General features: G+C 62.8%; 3 protein-coding genes across 9 annotated transcripts; all 3 read right to left on the reverse strand.

Moving 5' to 3' along the window:
- Positions 1–1,383: 1,383 nt before the first annotated feature.
- LOC129198620 (olfactory receptor 10H1-like) lies at positions 1,384–5,604 on the reverse strand. 6 transcript variants are annotated; one of them, XM_054808096.1, is made up of 3 exons: positions 4,372–5,604; positions 3,732–4,082; positions 1,384–3,597 (listed from the first exon to the last, which is right to left on the reverse strand). In XM_054808096.1, the coding sequence occupies exon 3, from the start codon at positions 2,840–2,842 to the stop codon at positions 1,847–1,849; it is 996 nt and encodes a 331-aa protein (XP_054664071.1). In that variant the 5' UTR covers positions 2,843–3,597; positions 3,732–4,082; positions 4,372–5,604; the 3' UTR covers positions 1,384–1,846. The 6 variants fall into 6 exon arrangements, with proteins under 6 accessions (XP_054664071.1, XP_054664069.1, XP_054664067.1 ...); XM_054808094.1 differs by having other exon boundaries at positions 3,732–3,839; positions 4,013–5,604; XM_054808092.1 differs by having other exon boundaries at positions 3,732–3,923; positions 4,013–5,604.
- Positions 5,605–8,513: 2,909 nt separating this feature from the next.
- GIPC1 (GIPC PDZ domain containing family member 1) lies at positions 8,514–13,772 on the reverse strand. Its single transcript, XM_054807830.1, has 6 exons — positions 13,441–13,772; positions 12,242–12,427; positions 11,804–11,984; positions 10,880–10,989; positions 10,675–10,756; positions 8,514–10,217 (listed from the first exon to the last, which is right to left on the reverse strand). The coding sequence occupies exons 1-6, from the start codon at positions 13,726–13,728 to the stop codon at positions 10,066–10,068; spliced, it is 999 nt and encodes a 332-aa protein (XP_054663805.1). The 5' UTR covers positions 13,729–13,772; the 3' UTR covers positions 8,514–10,065.
- A 1,092-nt stretch (positions 13,773–14,864) lies between these two features.
- On the reverse strand, positions 14,865–18,845 carry DNAJB1 (DnaJ heat shock protein family (Hsp40) member B1). Of its 2 annotated transcripts, none has more exons than XM_054807950.1 (3): positions 18,628–18,845; positions 16,876–17,444; positions 14,865–15,755 (listed from the first exon to the last, which is right to left on the reverse strand). In XM_054807950.1, the coding sequence occupies exons 1-3, from the start codon at positions 18,836–18,838 to the stop codon at positions 15,525–15,527; spliced, it is 1,011 nt and encodes a 336-aa protein (XP_054663925.1). In that variant the 5' UTR covers positions 18,839–18,845; the 3' UTR covers positions 14,865–15,524. The 2 variants fall into 2 exon arrangements, with proteins under 2 accessions (XP_054663925.1, XP_054663926.1); XM_054807951.1 differs by having other exon boundaries at positions 18,642–18,810.
- Between the last annotated feature and the right edge of the window lie 496 nt (positions 18,846–19,341).

Genomic DNA, 19,341 nt, shown 5'->3' on the forward strand with positions numbered 1-19,341 from the left:
GGACATTTAGCCGTTGACCACAACTCTTTGAGCGCGACCGTCCAGACAATTCCTTATCCACCGAGTGGTCCATCCATTGAATCCATGTCTCTCCAATTTAGAGACAAGGATGTTGTGCGGGACAGCGTCAAATGCCTTGCACAAGCCCAGGCAGATGATGTCAGTTGCCCTTCCCTTATCCACCAACGCTGTAACCCCATCATAGAAGGCCACCAAGTTTGTCAGGCACGATTTGCCCTTAGTGAAGCCATGTTGGCTGTCACCAATCACCTCCTTATTTTCCATGTGCCTGAGCATAGTCTCCAGAAGGGTCTGCTCCATGATCTTGCCAGGCACAGAGATGAGACTGACCGGCCTGTAGTTCCCTGGCTCTTCCTTTTTTCCCTCCTTAAAAATGGGGGTTATGTTTCCCTTTTCTTTTAAATCCTTTAGTTTGAAGGAGAAGATCCACCTCCCAGCCCGAAGAGAAAGAGCCTCGTGATTGCAAAGCCATGCAAATGTATGTAAATAGCATCAGAGGTCTGCTGCCATGTCAGACCCTGGCAGCGACCAAAGGAGATGTCCACCTCCTCTGGTTTCCTTGGCAAGGAAATTAATTTTCTGAATTTCAGACTCAATCATACACCTTAGGACCTGCTCATCACCACTGAAGGACCAGGGAGGTTTCCAATGTGGACAGATGTCCACTGGGAGTTGCACAAAAATTGTGCTGAAGTAAACCAAATTTCAAAATTAAGATGAAATTTGCCTTGAGGGAGTGGGAAATCGGTCATTAGGTGCATGTGAGCTTTGGTGTCTCAGGGAAAGGATGTCTCCAGAGACAGGGGATGCATCTCGGTCCCTGCTCCCAAGGCAGCTCTCTCTGGCGGCCTTCCCAAGGGCTGAGGGGATGCGTGTCCATCGCCATCAGCAATGCCCACCATTGCTCTCAGTGCCCCCCCCTTGCAGCGACGCATGTGTTAGGAAGACAGGATGTGTGGTTTGTTGTCTTAAAATCCCCTTAAAATGAAAAATAAAGACAGTTGGTGCCTGTTGAGAGCAGCCTGTGGAATGCTCTGCAGGCAGAAATGAAGAGAAAGCCTCCCCCCCCAAAAAAAACCCAACCCAAAACAAACAATATGTGCTTACGCCACAGTTATCCATATGGATGTAAGGGATAAATAGTTCTGTCCGAGGCCCCTTTACCTGCTACAAAGCCCAGAACAGCACCAGGACGCTCACAACCACCCCATGAGACACCTCCAAGTCTCTGCTTCTCAAGGGCTTCTCCAGGTGGCTCACCACCCACACGTATATTTTGTATAAACAGGACTGCAAAGATGCAAAGTGTTAAATCACACAAAACGCTTTCATTGTAAACAACCTTGTTAAAGCCAGCTTTAATTGCCTTAGACAAGTGGGACTTCCGAAACAGCAGAGCAGTAAGTTGTGTTTGTCCCCAAGTGGTTTTGAGTTTGCAGTTTCTCAAAAGAGGAGCACATTGAAAGGGAATCAATCCAAAACCTTCTCGGACCAGCCACAAAGTCATCAATAGAAGAGGCAAAGTCATGATTAGAAGACCAGTCGACAACGGTCTTCTGCACCAGGTCTCAGAACAATTCACCTGCTGCTCCTCAAGGAGTTGCCCATGTCTCCACTTCGAGGAGACCATCGCTCTTGCTTTTGCACGGTGCTGAGTGTGTAGCACTAAATGTTAAACCAAAACACTCCAGCCAAGCAAGGTCTGCCATCCCCAGGGAGCGTAAAAGACATGAGAGCCACGGAAATGACTCATTTTCCTGGAAGAAGTATGGCTATTGTTTGGAAAGCAGCAAGGAACCACCAAAGAAAAGCAAGAAAAAAAAAATTAGCAATAACCACTCCTGCAGCTGAAACTAGAGCCCGGCCAAAACCTCGTATTCCTGTAAATGAAGCTTTTCCTCAGGGATTTCCAAAGGGCATTTTTCAAGTCTTTGCTTCGCAGACTAAAAATGATGGGGCTGAGGAAGGGGGTGAAGACCTTGTAGGACACATCAGTGAGAGCACTCGCTCCCACAGCTTGGGGCGATTTGCGTTGCAGGTAGATAACGGAGGCGCATCCATAATGCACCACCACTACGGCAACGTGGGAGGCACAGGTGGAGAAGGTTTTGTGCCTCCCCTCCGCTGAGGGCATCTGCAGGATGTGTCCAAGGATGAAGGCGTAGGAGAGAAGGATAAGCAGAAAGCAACCCAACAAGGCGGTCATGCAAAGGATGTTGACCACGGTGGCAACCATCTTGCCACCAGCACAAGTCAGCTGGAGCAGGGGGGGCACGTGGCAGAAGAAATGGTCAATCTGGTGGGACCGGCAGAAGGGTAACTGGAAGACAGCACATGTCACCAGCAGCCCCAGGAGACCCCCACCCAGCCACGAGGCCACCACCAGCTGGATACAGACACGGGAGGTGATGAGGGTGCTGTAACGCAAGGGGTGACAGATGGCCACGTACCGGTCGTACCCCATCACCGTCAGGAGGAAAGAGTGCATGAAGCCAAACATGAAGGAGAAATGCGTTTGTGCAGCACAGCCCAGGAAAGAAATGGCTCGAGTTCGAGTTCCCGGCACTAACCCAGACAGCATCTTTGGGGTGATGGAGAAGGTGTAACAGAGCTCTGAGAAGGACAGGGCACCTAGGAGGAGATACATGGGCATGTGCAGCCCTCGCTCCACCCTGATAACAACCATTATCACCAGATTTCCAGCCAGGGTCACCACGTGCATGAGGAGAAAGAGCACAAACAAGGCAACCTGGAGCTTGGGGAAGTGGGAAAACCCGGTCAAAATGAACCCTGTTGGGGTGGTTTGGTTGTCCCTTCGCATTTGTGCTTTGTCTGAGAAGAGGACAACATTTTAACCAGCAGCTCGGCCTCCCATGGTGGAAACAACACTTACATCAGACTTAAATTCTTGCTCTCTATCAGTCTCCCATGGGAAATAAGGTGGAAGTTGATGTGGACATCTGAGATCTACCAAATCTTTTATTTGCCCAGCAATATCTCACGTACCTTCAGAGGTTCTGTCCTGGCACAGCTGAGAAGAACTCAGTAATGTCACTAATTTACATTAAACTCAGTCCTGGTCCACGCTGATGCCCAACGGCCAAGCCAAGAACAGCCTAGAATCATAGAATCACAGAATCATTCAGGTTGGAAAAGACCCTTGAGGTCATCGAGTCCAGCTGTAAACCTGCCAAGTCCACCACTAAACCATGTCCCTAAGCACCACATCTACACGTCTTTTAAATACCTCCATGGTGGTCTTCAGCCAACCCCCTGGTGTCTCTGTGATGGTTGGTACCAGGACTTTGTAGGTAACAGAGTTACTCCAATACCTCTGTGAGGACCAACCGTAAGAGCAAGAGAGGCTGCTTCACATGAGAAGACAAGCGTGGTGAGCCACAGCCTGGTGTGAAGATTGATTTTTGGGATATTTGCCTCTTCAGGCTGAATTTCCCTGTGGACACTCGATCCTGTGTCAAGCACAAAGCATCTTCTCGTTCTCCACCACCCGAAGGGTTGTGCTGCATTAGCTGGGGGGTGCGCTGGGTCCCCCGTGCACGGAGTCACCGATTGCAACTGGGAAGAAGAAAGAAGAGCAGGAAGGGAATTAGGTCCTCGATGGGGTCAGGGGACACAGCAGCAAGAAGGTTGGGTTCATCACTGCCGGCTGCAGACCTCCGTCAGCTTCTCCAGGTCCCCCTTGCTCTCACCTGGGATCTACACCCACCGTAGCTGCTCCTGGGGCTTTCTGGAGGGGGGTAGACACCCTACATGTCCTGCACCAGGATGAACTTGGGTCCTTCACGTCATCAGTAGATCTGGGCAAGGGGTGGGACAACGCCGGAGAAGAGCGGCATGGTCAGCAGTCTCACCAGACTCCAGGACAGTCAACCGAGCTACATCTTAAGGGGAAGTCTCACCTAACTCTGGATGCTCACCATTTCTCTGTGAGAAGCGGGCATTTCTCACAGGAACTTGTCCAATCACTCACCTTCAGAGGGGGTGGCTCACGCTGCTCCAGAGGTCCTCACGCTCCAGGAGGTCCAGCCTGAGGGATCTCTCTAAGCATCAGGGATGTTGGAAATTAGAGGAGATGCAGTTTGATGGTCTTGGAACTGTAGGAATTCCTTAATACCTTTAAAACTGGTTTTTCCTGCTGCTGCTGCTGCTGCTGTCAGCCCCCAGGCTTCTGGAGGAGAAGCTGTTCCCCAACCTTCAGCAGGACTTGGCCACCCAACCCGATGGCAACAATGAGGTGATGAGCACTTGCTCAAAGGCAACAGCCCCGTGATGATCCCGTCTGCCTTTTCCCTCGGTGTCCAGCCACCAACGCAGCTTGGACTTAAATACCTTGTAGGCACGGAGGTGGGTGGAGGCACTGGGTTGAACGTCATCATCCAAGGTCAGATGATGCCTCTTCCAGAGGTCCCACGTGGCAGCAGGGGCTGCAGATCTCGTGTTTCCTTGGTGCAGAAGCGTAGGGATGCGCGGGAGCTCAGCCTGGCACTGTAGCTTGAAGAACCAGCCTGCGGGGAGGTGGAGACACGGCTCTCTCCATCGTGTCTCTGGAGATGAAGCATACCACATGAGGTCACACCAGCGGGAATCCTGGTCCTTCTCCAGAGCAGCACGTCTGCTCGCCGTAAAGAGAATCAAACATCTGCACAGGGTCCGGAGGTGACACTGTCACGCGAGGAGAAGTGCTGCTGCAGCTCCAGCAGGCAGGACTGCCATGGTTTTCTTTGAGATCTCAAGGGTTGAGACCTTTTAGGTTGAACAATCCAGAGTTTCGTGCAAAGAGTGGAAGGGGGAGCTTGTGTGCGCGTAGCTCCTGGCACGACGTCATCTTCCACGCGCGCCATGGGACAAGCAGCTCTCTTCCAGGACCAGCCAGGAGGTGTCATCTCCCACCCCTTGCCATCAGCCCAAGGCCTCATCGCACAGAGCATGCAGCTCAGAGGGTCTCCTGGGGTGGCATGGGACCTCTCCGTGGCTCTGAGATAGTTTTAAGGCTAATTTGGAAAAATGCAATAATGCACCCAAAACCAGGAGGGGGTTGGCTGGGCCACCTCGGTCTCCAGTGCAAACCCATGGCCTCTTGTGTTTCCTTCCCAGGGTGTAACGTGAGGACTCATCTCTAACTCCAGAAGTCCTCTGTGGAGGTATCTCCACCTGAGCTGGTTCCTCAGATCTTCAGAGAGCTGAAGAGGACCTGGGCCAAGGAGCGTGGGGCACAAATCATCTCCAAGATACAGGTGGCCACTTGTAGGGTCTCATGCTCCAACCTACCCCTTGGTGACTACCAAGAGAGCCTGGGCGACCAGCTCAGAAGCAGATCTGGTGCACCAGACAAGCCCGATGGCCTCATCACAGACATCTCCAGCATCAGCCAGAGCTTCTGATCAAGCTCTCTGGGACTGGACTTAGTTGTCTGGTGCTCTGTTAGGTGTAGGACATCCTGCGAGCTTCTCAAAGGTTGTCTCAGCTCAGTCCATATCACCTTGGGACCTGAAAGACCAGCTCCATCCCAGCATGCGGCTCTTGGAAAGTGTCTCCATCACCGCAGCGCCAGCTCCGGCAGAGATGACGAGATTTCTCTGCAATCCCCCCCACCCCCCCCCGTCTGCCCATACCTCCAGGATGGAGATGACCTCTGCGCTAAGAAGGAGGTGGAGGAGCTGGGCTGAGCCTCCAGACGTCTGGCTTAACCCCAGAGGAACCTGTGAGGAGAAACCCTTCCCCACGTCGGCGCGAACGCGCGGCTCCTGGTTTCCCTCCCCGTGGACGACCCCCATCCGTCGTCCGCACGTTGGTTCCTTGACTTCACGCACCTCCATCCTGGTGGACCTCCATCCTTTCCACCTTCCCCACCGTTGACCACCCTGGCTGCCCCAGACCACACTTGGAGGCGATTTTGGGGGAGCAAGGCGGGGCCTGGCGGGGGGAGCCATGGGAGGGGGGACACCCAGGACAGGGACGGGGACCTGGGGAGCTGCCGGCGCAGCGCGGGGGTGGCCACGGCCTGTGCGAGGGACGGAAAGGCTCAGTCCTGCTGGGGGGGTGATCTGCTGGAGTCCGGCCTAACCCTAAACTTAACTCTAACCCCAACCCTAACTCAAATTCTAATCCTAGTTCTAAAGCTAACCTTAACTTTAAACCTAACCAAATCTTAACCCAAACAAAAAGTCTAACCCTAACCCCAATGTTAGCCCTAAACCCAACCCTACACCCTAACCTGAAACCTAATCCTAATCTGAACCCTAACCCAAACCCTAACTCTAACCCCTAACCCTAGCTCCAAACCTAACTATAACCTTAAACCTAACCCAAATCTTAACCCCCCCAAAAAATCTAACCCAAACCCCAATGTTAGCCCTAAGCTTAACCCTACACCCTAAACCTAACGCAAACCTTAACCTTAGCTCTAAACCTAACTCTAACACTAAACCCAACCTTAAACCTAGCCCAAACCCTAATCCTAGCACTAAACCTAACACTAAACCCAACCTTAAACCTAACCCAAACCCTCACCCTAGCACTAAACCCAACCTTAAACCTAACCCAAACCCTCACCCTAGCACTAAACCCAACCTTAAACCTAACCCAAACCCTAACCCTAGCTCTAAACCTAACACTAAACCCAACCTTAAACCTAACCCAAACCCTCACCCTAGCTCTAAACCCAACCTTAAACCTAACCCAAACCCTCACCCTAGCTCTAAACCCAACCTTAAACCTAACCCAAACCCTAACCCTAGCACTAAACCCAACCTTAAGCCTAATCCCAACCCTCACCCTAGCTCTAAACCTAACACTAAACCCAACCTTAAACCTAGCCCAAACCCTCACCCTAGCACTAAACCCAACCTTAAACCTAGCCCAAACCCCAACCCTAGCTCTACCCTTTAACCCACCCCTAACCCTAATCCCGGTCCTAACCCCAACCCTGGGTTAGTGCCCCGCCCCCCCCCGCCTTTCCCTCCCCCTCCCGTCCCCCCTCCCCCATCCACCCCCCCGAACCGCAGTGCCACCGGCTGCCGCCAGGGGGCGCTCTAGGACCGCCGGTACCGCCCCCCCCGCGCGCTCCCAGCCGGGCGCCTCGTGCAAAGAGCCCCGCGCGAGCCACGAGCACTCGTGCAAATGCGTGTGCAAACGTCCCCTCACGGACCCCCGCGTTCCCGCCCCACCTGGTCCTCGCACGGTGCCGTGAGGCAGGAAGCGTGCGAGGGGGTGCATGAGGCCACGAACAGCCGTGCAAGGGGGTGTGCGAGGCCAGGAACAGCCGTGCAAGGGGGTGTGCGAGGGGGTGCATGAGGCCACGAACAGCCGTGTGAGAGGGTGTGCGAGGGGGCGTGTGACACCACAAACGGACGTGCAAGGGGCTGTGCAAGGGGCTGTACAAGGCCACGAACAGCTGTGCAAGGGGGGTGTGCAAGGCCACGAATAGCCGTGCAAGGGGGGTGTGCGAGGCCAGGAACAGCCGTGCAAGGGGGTGTGCAAGGGGGTGCATGAGGCCACGAATAGCTGTGCAAGGGGGTGTGCAAGGCCAGGAACCGCTGTGCAAGGGGGTGTGCATGAGGCCATGAACAGCCGTGCAAAGGGGTGTGCAAGGGGGTGCACGAGGCCACGAACAGCCGTGCAAGGGGGTGTGCGAGGGGGCGTATGAGGCCACGAACAGCTGTGTGAGAGGGTGTGCGAGGGGGTGTGTGACACCACAAACGGACGTGCAAGGGGCTGTGCAAGGGGCTGTACAAGGCCACGAACAGCTGTGCAAGGGGGGTGTGCAAGGCCACGAATAGCCGTGCAAGGGGGGTGTGCGAGGCCAGGAACAGCCGTGCAAGGGGGTGTGCAAGGGGGTGCATGAGGCCACGAATAGCTGTGCAAGGGGGTGTGCAAGGCCAGGAACCGCTGTGCAAGGGGGTGTGCATGAGGCCATGAACAGCCGTGCAAAGGGGTGTGCAAGGGGGTGCACGAGGCCACGAACAGCCGTGCAAGGGGGTGTGCGAGGGGGTGTATGAGGCCACGAACAGCCGTGTGAGAGGGTGTGCGAGGCGGTGTGTGACACCACAAATGGACGTGCAAGGGGCTGTGCAAGGGGCCGTACAAGGCCACGAACAGCTGTGCAAGGGGGGTGTGCAAGGCCACGAATAGCCGTGCAAGGGGGGTGTGCGAGGCCAGGAACAGCCGTGCAAGGGGGTGTGCGAGGGGGTGTATGAGGCCACGAATAGCTGTGCAAGGGGGTGTGCGAGGGGGTGTGTGACGCCACAAACGGACGTGCAAGGGGCTGTGCAAGGGGCTGTACAAGGCCACGAACAGCTGTGCAAGGGGGGTGTGCAAGGCCATGAATAGCCGTGCAAGGGGGGTGTGCGAGGCCAGGAACAGCCGGGCAAGGGGGTGTGCAAGAGGGTGCATGAGGCCACGAATAGCTGTGCAAGGGGGTGTGCAAGGCCAGGAACTGCTGTGCAAGGGGGTGTGCATGAGGCCATGAACAGCCGTGCAAAGGGGTGTGCAAGGGGGTGCACGAGGCCACGAACAGCCATGTGAGGGGGTGCGTGAGGCCAGGAACAGGTGTGCAAGAGAGCGTGCAAGGGGCATGCAAGCGCGCAAAGCCGGGAAGAGGCACGTGAGGGGTGTGCAAGGCAACAAAGAGACGTGTAAAGGGGCGTGCAAGGTCCTCACGAGGGACGTGCAAGGCGCGGCCGCGCGAGGCCGGGAAGAACCGTGCAAGCGGCACGCGAAGGGCGTGCGAGGCCAGGAACAGCCGCGCAAGGGGGTGCGCGAGGCCGTGAAGAGCCGTGCGAGGGGTGTGCGAGGGGCGTGCGAGGGGCAGCTCGGCTGTCCCCAAGCCGCTGCCGCCCCCCCTCCCTCACCCCGTGCCCCCCCAGCAGCGACCACTCCCAATTTCTCTCTATTTTATGTTAAAATCACTTTACACGTAAAATACAAAAATATGCCCCGGGGGGGGGGAGCAGCCCCCCCACCCCCACCCTGTGACCACCCCCCACAGCTCCAGGGGACCCCCCCAGGGGACACGGTGACCGGGGGGGGCTGTGCTGTGCATCCCCCCCCCCGACGCCCCCCCCGAGGTAGTCAGTGCGGTGGGGGGGGGACAGCGTGTCACGGGGGGGGGGACAGTGTGTGACAGGCTCAGATTGGCACGGGGTGGGGGGGCTGTCTCATATTTTGGGGGGACACAGGGTTGGTCCGGTCCCCGTCCCCCCCCAAAAAGCCCCTGGGGGGGTGAAGTGGGGACCCTCATACCTCAGCCTGCAGGGGGAGGGGGGGCATTAGTGTCATGGGGGGGCACTAAGGGCCACCCAAAGTGGGAGGGGGGGTTGGAGCACCCCCCCCCCAGTAGTGGGGTGCAGCCCAGGGTGGGGGGACAGAATTGGGAGTCTTCAGGCCCAGGGGGGCTTTAAAGGGGTCCCGTGTTTGGGGGGGGGGGCACCCACACCTGTAGGGGGGCACCCAGGGTCCTTGAGGGGGGGGGTCCCAAAAAAATGGGGAGGGGACCTAAGTCCACAGAGGGGCCCTGCAGGAAATGGTGGGGGGGTACCCCCCTCTGTTGGGGGTCCCAGACCACTTTGGGGGGGGGGGGGGCTGTGCTGTGAGGTGGCACCCCGGTTTGCTGGGGGGGTCGCAGGGTGTAGTGGTGGTCCCGTGTTGGGGGGGGGCCCTGGCTGAGAAGGAGGGGCAGGTAATTTGGGGGGGGTGTCTGGAGTTGGGGTGGGGGCACCCAGGTCCCTTGGGGGGGTCATGGGGGTGGGGGCTTCATGGGGGGCTCCCCAGCTGGGGTGGGGGTCACCGGTGGGGGTCCTGCATCTCCAGCAGTTTTCAGGGGGGTGTCCAGCTTATTGGGGGGGGACACCCCCATTTTCAAGCATGGAGGGGGGGGTCCCCAATCACAGGATGGAGCCGAGGGGGGCCCAGTCCATGGCGGTCGGTGGGTGGAGGGGTCCACCCCCCAAAATCCCAGGGGGGTGGTCCCGGTCCAGGGGAGGGGTGTCCCCCCCACACACACACAGAGTGGGCAGGGGGGGGCCCCTAGCAGCGCCCCACCTTGGCGTCGCCGATGGCCCCCCAAACGTCAAAGACGAACTCGTCGGGGAAGGCGAAATCCCCGAGCTGGGAGTCGAGGGCCTGCGCCAGCGCGTCGGGGTCCCGGGCGTCCCGGCCCAGCTCCACCATGGTGGCGGCTGCGGGGACAACGGGGACACTCAGGGAAGGGGGGGGGGGGGGGGGCAATGGGGACACTCGGGGGTGGGGGGTCTCCAGCAGCCCGGGGCAGGGGGGGGTCCCCGTGTCCCTGGTAGGGGGGGACAGGGCCTGGGCTGGGGCAGTGTGGGGGTCTCTGGCACCCTGAGTGAGGCGGGGGGGGGTTGTAGTGGGGGATCTCAGCTCCCTGGAGGGGTCCGGGGGGGTCCCCAGCACCCTGGGAGGAGGGTGCCCTTCAGTGGGGTGGGTCCCCAGCACCCCCGAGGGGGGGGGGGTCCCCAGCACCCATGAGGGGCACCCTGCGGTAGGGCAGATTGAGGGTCCCCAGCACCCTGGCGGGAGGGAAGGTGCGGGGGGGGGGGGGTGGGTCAGAGGGGTCCCCAACACCCCAAAGGGGGGGCCCCCTCACCCCGGGGGGGGTCCCCAGCCCCTGCTCACCCAGCTCGCTGTCCCGGATGCCCATGTAGCTCTCCAGCAGATCGTCCACCTTGGCCACGGCTCGCTCCTCGAAGGCGGACGGCTGCGGGGGGGGGGGGGGACACGGCACATTTTGGGGGGGGGGGGGGGTCAGGGAGATGTGGGGGGGACCTGTGCCCCTCCATCCCCCCCCCACCCACCCGTGACCCCTCGCCGGGATTCCTACCTGCTCCTCAACGGTGGCGGGTCCCCGAGCGCGGAGGCGCAGGGTGCCCCGGCCAGTGCCCAGCTGGGTGCCCCCCCCGCGCCCCCCCCCTGCCCGCGGGCCGATCATGTCTGAAAAACAACGGGGGGGGGGATTAGAGGGGCTGCAATTTATTGGGGGGCCCCCCAACACGGATGGAGGGGGCTCCGAACCAATCACAGACTGCTCCAGGACCCAAGGGGTGGGAGGAAGGTTTGGGGGGTCTCCATAATACCCTCATCAGTCTTGGGGGGCCCCCCATATGCCCCCCCTGAGGTAAGGGGTCCCCATCAGCTCCTTTGGGTATTGGGGTCCCCCATCACCCGCCCAGGGTGATGGGGGACCCCTCAGCTCCCCCTTGGTTTGGAAGATCCCCTGTACCACTCCCTGGGGATACAGCCCCCCTCTTGGGTTTTGGGGTCCCCCCCAGCACTATGGGTCCCCATCAGCCCCCCCTTGGGTTTTGGGGTGTCCCCCCAGCACTGTGGGTCCCCATCAGCCCCCCCTTGGGTTTAGGGGTGTCCCCCCAGCACTGTGGGTCCCCATCAGCCCCCCCTTGGGTTTTGGGGCCCCCCAGGCTATTGGCTCTGTATCAGCTCCCTCCCTGAATCTCAGAGGGACCCTCAGGGCTACGGGGTCCCCCCCCATTTTGGGGGGGGCTCTAAGATTCTACCTCCCCAGGTGTCACATCTCCCTCTCTCTTACTGGTGCGGCTCCCAGTGCTCCCAGTAACCCAGGACACCACCCTCCAGTCCCCCAAGACGGGGGACAGCAAAGCCCCGGACACCTGGGTCCCCCCAACCCCATGAGGGGAGCGTGGCTGCCCTGGGCAAGGGGAGGTGGGGACCGCAGGGACACCCCCCCCCCCCCCCCACTGGTCTCCCAGTGCTCCCAGTTTGGGCTCACCGAAGGCCTTGCGGGGCTCGGTGAGCTGGAGGGCGAAGGTGCGTCCCCGGGGCAGCTCCTTCAGCATCTTGGCCACCTCGTAGTGACGGGCGCCCACCAGGCTCTGCCCGTCGATGGCCTCGATCATGTCCCCCACGCTGATCACCGGGATCCGGTCGATGACGCTGCCCTCCCGGATCCGCTACGGGACCACCCGGGGTGGGGTGGGGGGGGTCACCACGGCGACCCCCGCCCCCCACGGCATGCTCGGGGATGTCCCCAGGTCCCACCCGACCCCAGGGACCACCCAGGAATCCCCACACCCCCCCCCCACAGCGACATCTCCGTCCCACCCCCACGCTGACTCGGGATGTCCCCATGTCCCCCCCCCCCCAACCCCGGGCCCCTCTCTGAGCACCCCCAATGACAACGTGTGCGTCCCCCCGCGGGGGGTGTCACCTTGATGAAGGCGTAGCCGGCGCCGTTGTCGGTGATGGTGAGCCCCAAGGCCTCCTCCGACTTGAAGACCTCGACCTCCTTGCGCTGGCCCTTGGTGTGGGCGAAGATGAAGTCCTCCAGGCCGATCTGGCCACCCAGGAGCTTCTCCATGTCCACCTTGTGCGTGTTGAGGGTGCAGAACATCACCTGGCCGGGGCAGCGGCGTCAGGGCACGGGGGTGGGGGGACGGGGGACACACACCCGGGGATACCAGGGACATCACCCCACCCCACACCGGGACACGCGTGGGATGGTCGTGGGGGTGGAAGGGACCTGGGAGATGTGTGAGATCTTCCTGGGGACAACGGGACCCGCCTGGGGACACAAAGGTTCCCTCTTCTTGAGGACGTGTGGGACCCCCCCAGGGACACGCAGGGACCCCCCCCCCGGGGACACGCAGGGAACCCCCTTCCCTGGGGACACCTGGCACCCTCTTGAGGGACACCTGGGACACCCAGGACCCCCCCAGGGGACACGAGGGATCCCCCATGTTGGGGACACCCAGGGACCCCTCTGCGCACCCCTGGGGTCCCCTCGCCCCAATTGCAGCCCTCCCCCGCTGCCCCCCCCCCCCCAGCCCAGGGGTCCCCTCCCCCCCTTCGCTCTGGGTGTCCCCAATGTCCCCAGCGCCCCCCCCCACCCCTCAGCTCCCAACGTCCCCCTGACCCCCCCGCACCCAGGGATGCCTGCAGCCCACCCAGGTGCCCTGATCCCCAGCACCCAGTGGGTGCCCCAAACCCCACTGGGTACCCTGTCCCTCAGCCCCCCCGCATCTCCCAGCACCCAAGGGTGTTCCCGCAGCCCTCAGGGTGCCCTGTCTCATCCCCCCACGCCCCACAGCACCCAAGGGTGCTCTCGCACCCCTCAGGGTGCCCTGTCCCTCAGCCCCCACACCCCTCAGGGTGCCCTGTGTTTGATCCCCCCACACCCCTCAAGGTGCCCTGTGTTTCATCCCCCCACGCCCCACAGCACCCAAGGGTGCTCCCGTGCCCCTCAGGGTGCCCTGTGTTTCAACCCCCCCACCCCCCTGTCCTTTAGTCATCCCTCCCCCGCCAACCTCCCTGAGCCCCAGCACCCAGGGGTGCCCCAAACCCCTCCGGGCTGCCCCATCCCTCGGCATCACGTCCCCGCCCCCCCCAGCACCCATGGGTGCCCCCCACCTCTCCCGGGGGGATGCGGAAGGCCTCGGCGATCTTGCCGTAGAGCTCGCGGACGTTGGTGAAGCCCTCGACGCGGCCCGTGGGGCTGCCGTGGGCCAGCTGCGTGTGGAAGACCAGGCGAGGCCGAAGGGCGGGGGGCGGCGGGGGGAGCCCCGGGGGGGGCGGCCCCCCAAGAACCCCCGCCGGGACCCCCGGGGTATCACCGGCAGCCCCCCCTCGCCCCCCCGCCGCTTCCTCGTTCTCCACCAGCGGCGGGGGCTTCTTGCGGCGGCCCAGGCCCAGCGGCATTGGGGGGGGGAGGGTAAAGGGGGGGGTGACAACAGAGATTTGGGGGGGTGGGGGGGGTGGGTGCCCCCTCCCCGAGGAGGGGGGGACCTGCGGTGCTGCGCTGGGTGCTGGAATGAGAGAGGGGGAAACTGAGGCACGGGGGGGGGTGAAAGGGAGGGGGGAACTGGGGGGGGGGGGAACTGAGGGACGGGATGGGGGGATCGAGGTACAGGGGGCGACCCCGGCTCCGGGGGTCCCCGAGGCCCCCAAGGGGGGGGGGGGGGGGCCGGGCCCGGTGGACTCCGGGTACCGCCCCTCCCTCCCGCAAGGAAGCAGCGACGCGGGGGCGACACGGGGCCCCGGCCACCCACCCCCACTCCCCTCGGGAGCCGCGACACCCCGGCCCCCCCCTCACGCCCGGCCCGGGCCCCCCCCCCCCCCGCTCACCGGCCGGACCCTCCCGCCCTCCAGCCGGGCGCTGCTGCTGGAGCGACACTTCCGGGAAGGCGGGGCCAAGCCGCGCCGGGACCAATCATCGCCACCGCCCCGCCCCGCTGACCAATGAGACGCGCGACCGGGGTGGGGGTGGGGGGGGCAGGAAAGGGCTCAGCCGCACCCACCCCCCCCCCCCGCCCCAGCTCCGGGCGATGGGCGCGCCCGGCCCCGCGCCCCCGCGCGTGGGGCTGCCCGCAGCCAATCAGGGGCGAGGACTGCGAGTCTCAGCGTCGGGGCGGGGCCAGGAGGAGTGGGCGGGGGGGGAAGGACGGACACGGAGCCCACGGGGGACGTGGGGGCGGGTGGGTGACAGACCCTCATGATGGGGGGGGGGGGGAAGACACGGACGGACCCCATTTGGAGGTACACACCCCATGGGGGGGGGGGGGGGGGGGCCGGAACAGACGGATGACATAGACACGAGAGACCCACTGGGGGTGAACACACCCCACGGGGGATTCACCCACGGCACACACCCCCACCCCCCCAAAAAAAAAGAGCCGGAGGCGGGCAGAGGTTTCAGCGCTTTATACAAAGCCGTACACGTGCGCTCCTGTTGCAGGAACAGACCCTTTTCCGGGCGGTTTTATCCCAAAGGATAAGAGGGCCCCGCCCCGCCACGAGCCGCCCGCGGCCCCCCCACACCCCCAAAACCCCCCCACCCCTCCTGGGGCTCCCCCCTGGCCTTGGGGACGGGGGGGGCGGGGGGATCCCCACGACTCCCCTCTCGGAGGAGGGAGAGGGGCTGAGGACACCCCGGGACCCCCAGAGCCCCCCAAAATGGGGGGGATGTGGGGACCCCCAGAGCTTGAGGGGAGAGGGAAGCCCCAAAATGGGGGGACAAAGTCACCCTGGGAGCTCCGGAGCAGAAGGGGGGGGGTGGGGATGCCTTGGGACCCCCCCTGAGGATGGAGGCAGGGGGACAAAGACACCCAAAGACCCCCAAATGGGGAGGAGGGGGGGTCAAGGACACCAGGAGTCCCAAATCGGGGAGGGGGGGGGGCAGGGACAAGGACACCCCAGGGCCACCAGAGCACAGAGAGGGGACAGGGACACCGGGAGCCCCAAGGCAGGGGTGGGGACAGGGACACCCCATGCCCCCCAGACCCCCAGGATGGGGGGGGGACACCCCCAAGCCCCCCCCAAACCCGGGGACATCGGAGGAGCCGCTCTCAGCCTGGTGCAGGCAGCAGGGCACCCGCAGGCAGCGCAGGCAGGAGCTGCCCCCCCCACCCCCCACCCCAGCATGGTCCCCCAAGAGTCAGAGCCCACCCCAAGCCCCCCTGGAATTTGGGGGGACATGGGGGGGAAGGGTGGGGGGGCTAGACGGGCAGGATCTGCTCCAGGAGGGTCTTGGAGGAGGGGGGGATCCTGTCGGGGAACTTGACCTCGAACTCGATGATGAGGTCACCGCGCTGGTCGGGGGTGCGGGGGTAGGGCAGCCCCTCGCCCGGGATGCGGCGCTTCACCCCCGGCTTCAGCACGTCCTTGAAGACCATGGGGATGGTGCGGCCGTCCAGCGTGGGCGCGTTGACCGTGCAGCCGCAGAGGGCCTGGGGGAGGGTGCCGTCGTCACCACCACCACACCGAGAAGACCACCCGTCACGTCCCCCCCCACCACCCAGACCAAACACCCGTCACGTTCTCACCAAGCCCAACCACTCAACTCTTGGCCCTCACCGCCAAGACCCACCATCCATCGTGTCCCCACCACTGTCCAATCACCCGTCACATCTCTACCACCAAGATCGACCACCTCGTCATATCGCTACCACCCACCAACTGCCCAACCACCCTTGGGCCCCACCACCCAGATAAACCACCCCTCACATCCCCACCACCACCCCGACCAACCACCCAACCAGCCATCATGTCTCCACCAAGCCCAACCACTCAACTCCTGGTCCTCACCACCAAGACCCACCATCCATCATGTCCCCACCACCATGACAACCTGTCCAATCACCCATCACATCTCTACCACCACGACCGACCAACCAACCCTGTCATGTCCCTACCACCCACCAACTGCCCAACCACTCTTGGGCCTCACCAGCCCCTGCATCCCCATCACCTAGACAACCACCCATCACATCCCCACCACCCCCTGCATCTCCGTCACTGAGGCCAACTGACCATCTCATCCCCAGCACCAAGGTCAACCGCCCAGACAACCACCTATCACTTCTCCACCATCCATCATGTCTGCACCACCCAACCCAACTGCCCAGAGAACCACCCATCATGCCCCCACCACAAAGATCCACCACCCATCGCATCCTCACCACCCAAACCAACTGCCCCCTGCGTCCCTGCCACCCAGAGAAACACTTGTCACATCCCTGCCACCCAGACTAACCCACCCATGACATGTCCACCACCACCCAGACCAGACATCCCCTGCTGCGTCCCCACCAAGACCAACCCACCCCTGACATCCCCACCAAGAACAAGACCAACACATCCTTGACAGCCCCACCAAGACCAACCCTCACCTGCTGCATCCCCACAACGACCAAGACCAATCTGCCCCTGACATCTCCACCAAGACCAGCCCAGCCTTGATGTCACCACTACCATCATCAGGACCAACCCTCACCCACTGCATCCAACCCAGCCTTGACGTCCCCACCATCGCCAAGACCAACCCACCCATTCTGACCACCCACCCACCTCACGGAGGCTGATCTTCGCCGGGTACACAATGTCCGAGCCCTCCCGGCGGAAGACACCATGAGGTTTGTCTTTGAGGACAAAGACGACGTCGGCGGGGATGTTGTTGGGGGTCTGGTCGCCCTCCTTGGGGAAGGTGATCTTCGTGCCCTCCTTCCAACCCCGCTTCACCTCGATGGTGAGGATCTTGTCCTCGTTACGAACCGTCTTCCCATCGGGGTTGAGACGCTTGTGGGAGATCTTCATCTTCTTGGTGCAACCACTGTAGATCTCCTCCAGGGAGACCTTCAGATCGTAGAGGACCGGGGGGTCTTGCTTACGGCAGGCACCTTCCGGTCCACCCCGACCCCGGGGGAAACCAACGCTACCAAAACCTCCCACATGGAAGGTGGTAAAAGTGTCATCACCGTCCTCGTCATCTCCGTTGCGTTGGACGAAGAAGGTATCGAAGGGGTTGCGACCGTCGAAGAATTCGGCGAACATGGCATGGGGGTCGCCCCGGAAGGTGTAGGTGAAGGTGGGGCCATTGGACCCCCCTGGGCCAGAGGTGGGGGCTCCCCCCTTCAGCCCTAGAAACAGGGGGAAGGTGCCCGTCAGCCCCCCCAAATGCCAGAGGTGGCCCCGGTAGATCACCAAAGTGCCCCAGCGTGTTCCCGGCCAGGGCAGGGTGTGGGGTGAGACGCGGGCAGGGCGTGGGGCAGGTGAGGGTGTGGGGCGGGTGTGGGGCAGGCAGGCAGGCGGGCGGTGGCGGCGGTCTGGCGCACTCCCAGCGCCAGGAGCAGGAACCGGTTCTGCTCGAGCGCCAGAGGACGCGGCACAGACAGACGCCGCTGACAGCTGCCGGCCCCGGCCAGGCCCCAACAGGCCCAGCCGGATCCATCACCACCCCCTGGCACACCCCGGCGCAGCTCCCGGCACCCCCTGGGCTCCAGCCCTGCTGCCTGTGCCCTGCCAGACCCCCAGCCCTGCTGCCTGTGCCCTGCCAGATCTGTCACCCCCTGCCAGATGCCCCCAAGACCCCAGCCCCCATTCCCCCGCCTGTCCCTTCAGCCTCTCACCCCCCTGCCTGCCTTCACCCTGCCCACCTGACCCCCAGCCCCCCTGCCTGTCGCCCCCCAGCCCAACCACCCCATCAAACCCCCAGGCCTTTACCCTGACAGCCCCCCAACCCCACTGCCTGCCCCCCATTCCCACAGCCTCTCCTCCCCCCAGCCCCCACTCCTGCTGCCTGCCTTCATCCTGACGCTCCTGCCTGCCCTGCCCCCAGACCCCCATCCTCACTGCCTGCCTCCACTCTGACCCCCCCAGACCCCTACCCCGACTGCTTGTCCCCCAACCTGCCATCACCCCCTGACCCCCACCCACCCCCCAAGACCCCAATCACCCACTGCCTGCCTTCACCCTGCCCCCCACCCCACTGCCTGCCTTCCCCCAACCCCACCACCCCTGCCTGCCCCCCCACCTTCACCCTGACCCCCACCCTCCCTTCACCCCATCACCTTCCCAGCCCCGCCCCCCACGCTTCCTGCCTGCCCCCCCAGACCCCTATCCCCCCCAATCCCCACCACCCCTGCCTGCCCCCCCACCCTGCCTTCACCCCACCAACCCCCAGACCCCCACCCCCGCTGCCTGCCCCCCAAAGACCCCCATCCCCGCCGACCCCCATCCTCCCTGCCTGCTCCCCCAGGCCCCCACCGCCTGCCCCCTCCCCAGAACCCCAACCCGCCACCCCTCCCCGGTGCCGCCGCTCACCCTCCTCCCCGTACTTGTCGAAGATCTCCCGCTTCTTCGGGTCGCTGAGGACGTCGTAGGCCTCGGCCACCTCCTTGAAACGCTCCTCGGCCCCCGGCTCCTTGTTCTTGTCGGGGTGGAAGCGCAGGGCCTGCCGGCGGTATGCCCGCCGCACGTCCTCCCCCGAGGCCCCGCGGGACAGCCCTAGCGTGCGGTAATAATCCTTCCCCATCCCACCGCCGCCGCCGCCCCCCCGCCGCCTCCTCACGCCGCCACCGCCTCACTGAGGTGATGGCGGAACCTTCCAGAGCCCGCCGCCCGCCTCGCCCCGCCCCCCCGCCTCTCCACCAATCCGCGAGCGAAACATCAGGGAAGGGCGGGAAGAGGGAGGGGAGAGGGGAAGCGGCGCGCGACGCGCGCCTGCGCGGAGGTGCTTGGCTCGGGATGGGCGGGGCAGCTCAGGCCCCGCCCCCTTTCCTGCCCCCTCCCGGCGGGACACCACCCCCCACCCCCCCGCCGGCTGTTGCCATGGGAACGGGAGGGAGGGGCGGGGGCTGTCCCCGTCACCATGGCAACCGCCACCCCGAGAGACAGCTGTCCCTATCACCCATGGCAACCGTCACACCGGGAGGTGGCTGGCTGGCCCTGTCACCTGCTGTGACAACCTGGCCTTGTCACCCAGGGCCGCTGTCAGCCTGTCACCCACTGCCACCGTCGCCCGCAGTGACACCCCGT

Source organism: Grus americana, chromosome 33, assembly GCF_028858705.1.
Source record: "Grus americana isolate bGruAme1 chromosome 33, bGruAme1.mat, whole genome shotgun sequence".
Taxonomy (NCBI): Eukaryota; Metazoa; Chordata; class Aves; order Gruiformes; family Gruidae; genus Grus; species Grus americana.

Bases quoted from the DNA above. Each gene is read 5' to 3' on its own strand.
- DNAJB1 (XM_054807950.1), bottom strand. From the start codon at position 18,838: ATGGGGAAGGATTATTACCGCACGCTAGGGCTGTCCCGCGGGGCCTCG. The intron at 17,445-18,627 runs GTGAGCGGCGGC...CCCTGTTTCTAG, and splicing joins CGACAAGTACGGGGAGGAGG to GGCTGAAGGGGGGAGCCCCC. The intron at 15,756-16,875 runs GTGGGTGGGTGG...ACCCTCCCCCAG, and splicing joins CGAAGATCAGCCTCCGTGAG to GCCCTCTGCGGCTGCACGGT.
- GIPC1 (XM_054807830.1), bottom strand. From the start codon at position 13,728: ATGCCGCTGGGCCTGGGCCGCCGCAAGAAGCCCCCGCCGCTGGTGGAG. The intron at 11,985-12,241 runs GTGACACCCCCC...GTGGTCCCGTAG, and splicing joins CCGGCTACGCCTTCATCAAG to CGGATCCGGGAGGGCAGCGT. The intron at 10,757-10,879 runs GTAGGAATCCCG...CCCCCCCCGCAG, and splicing joins CCGCCACCGTTGAGGAGCAG to CCGTCCGCCTTCGAGGAGCG.
- LOC129198620 (XM_054808096.1), bottom strand. From the start codon at position 2,842: ATGCGAAGGGACAACCAAACCACCCCAACAGGGTTCATTTTGACCGGG.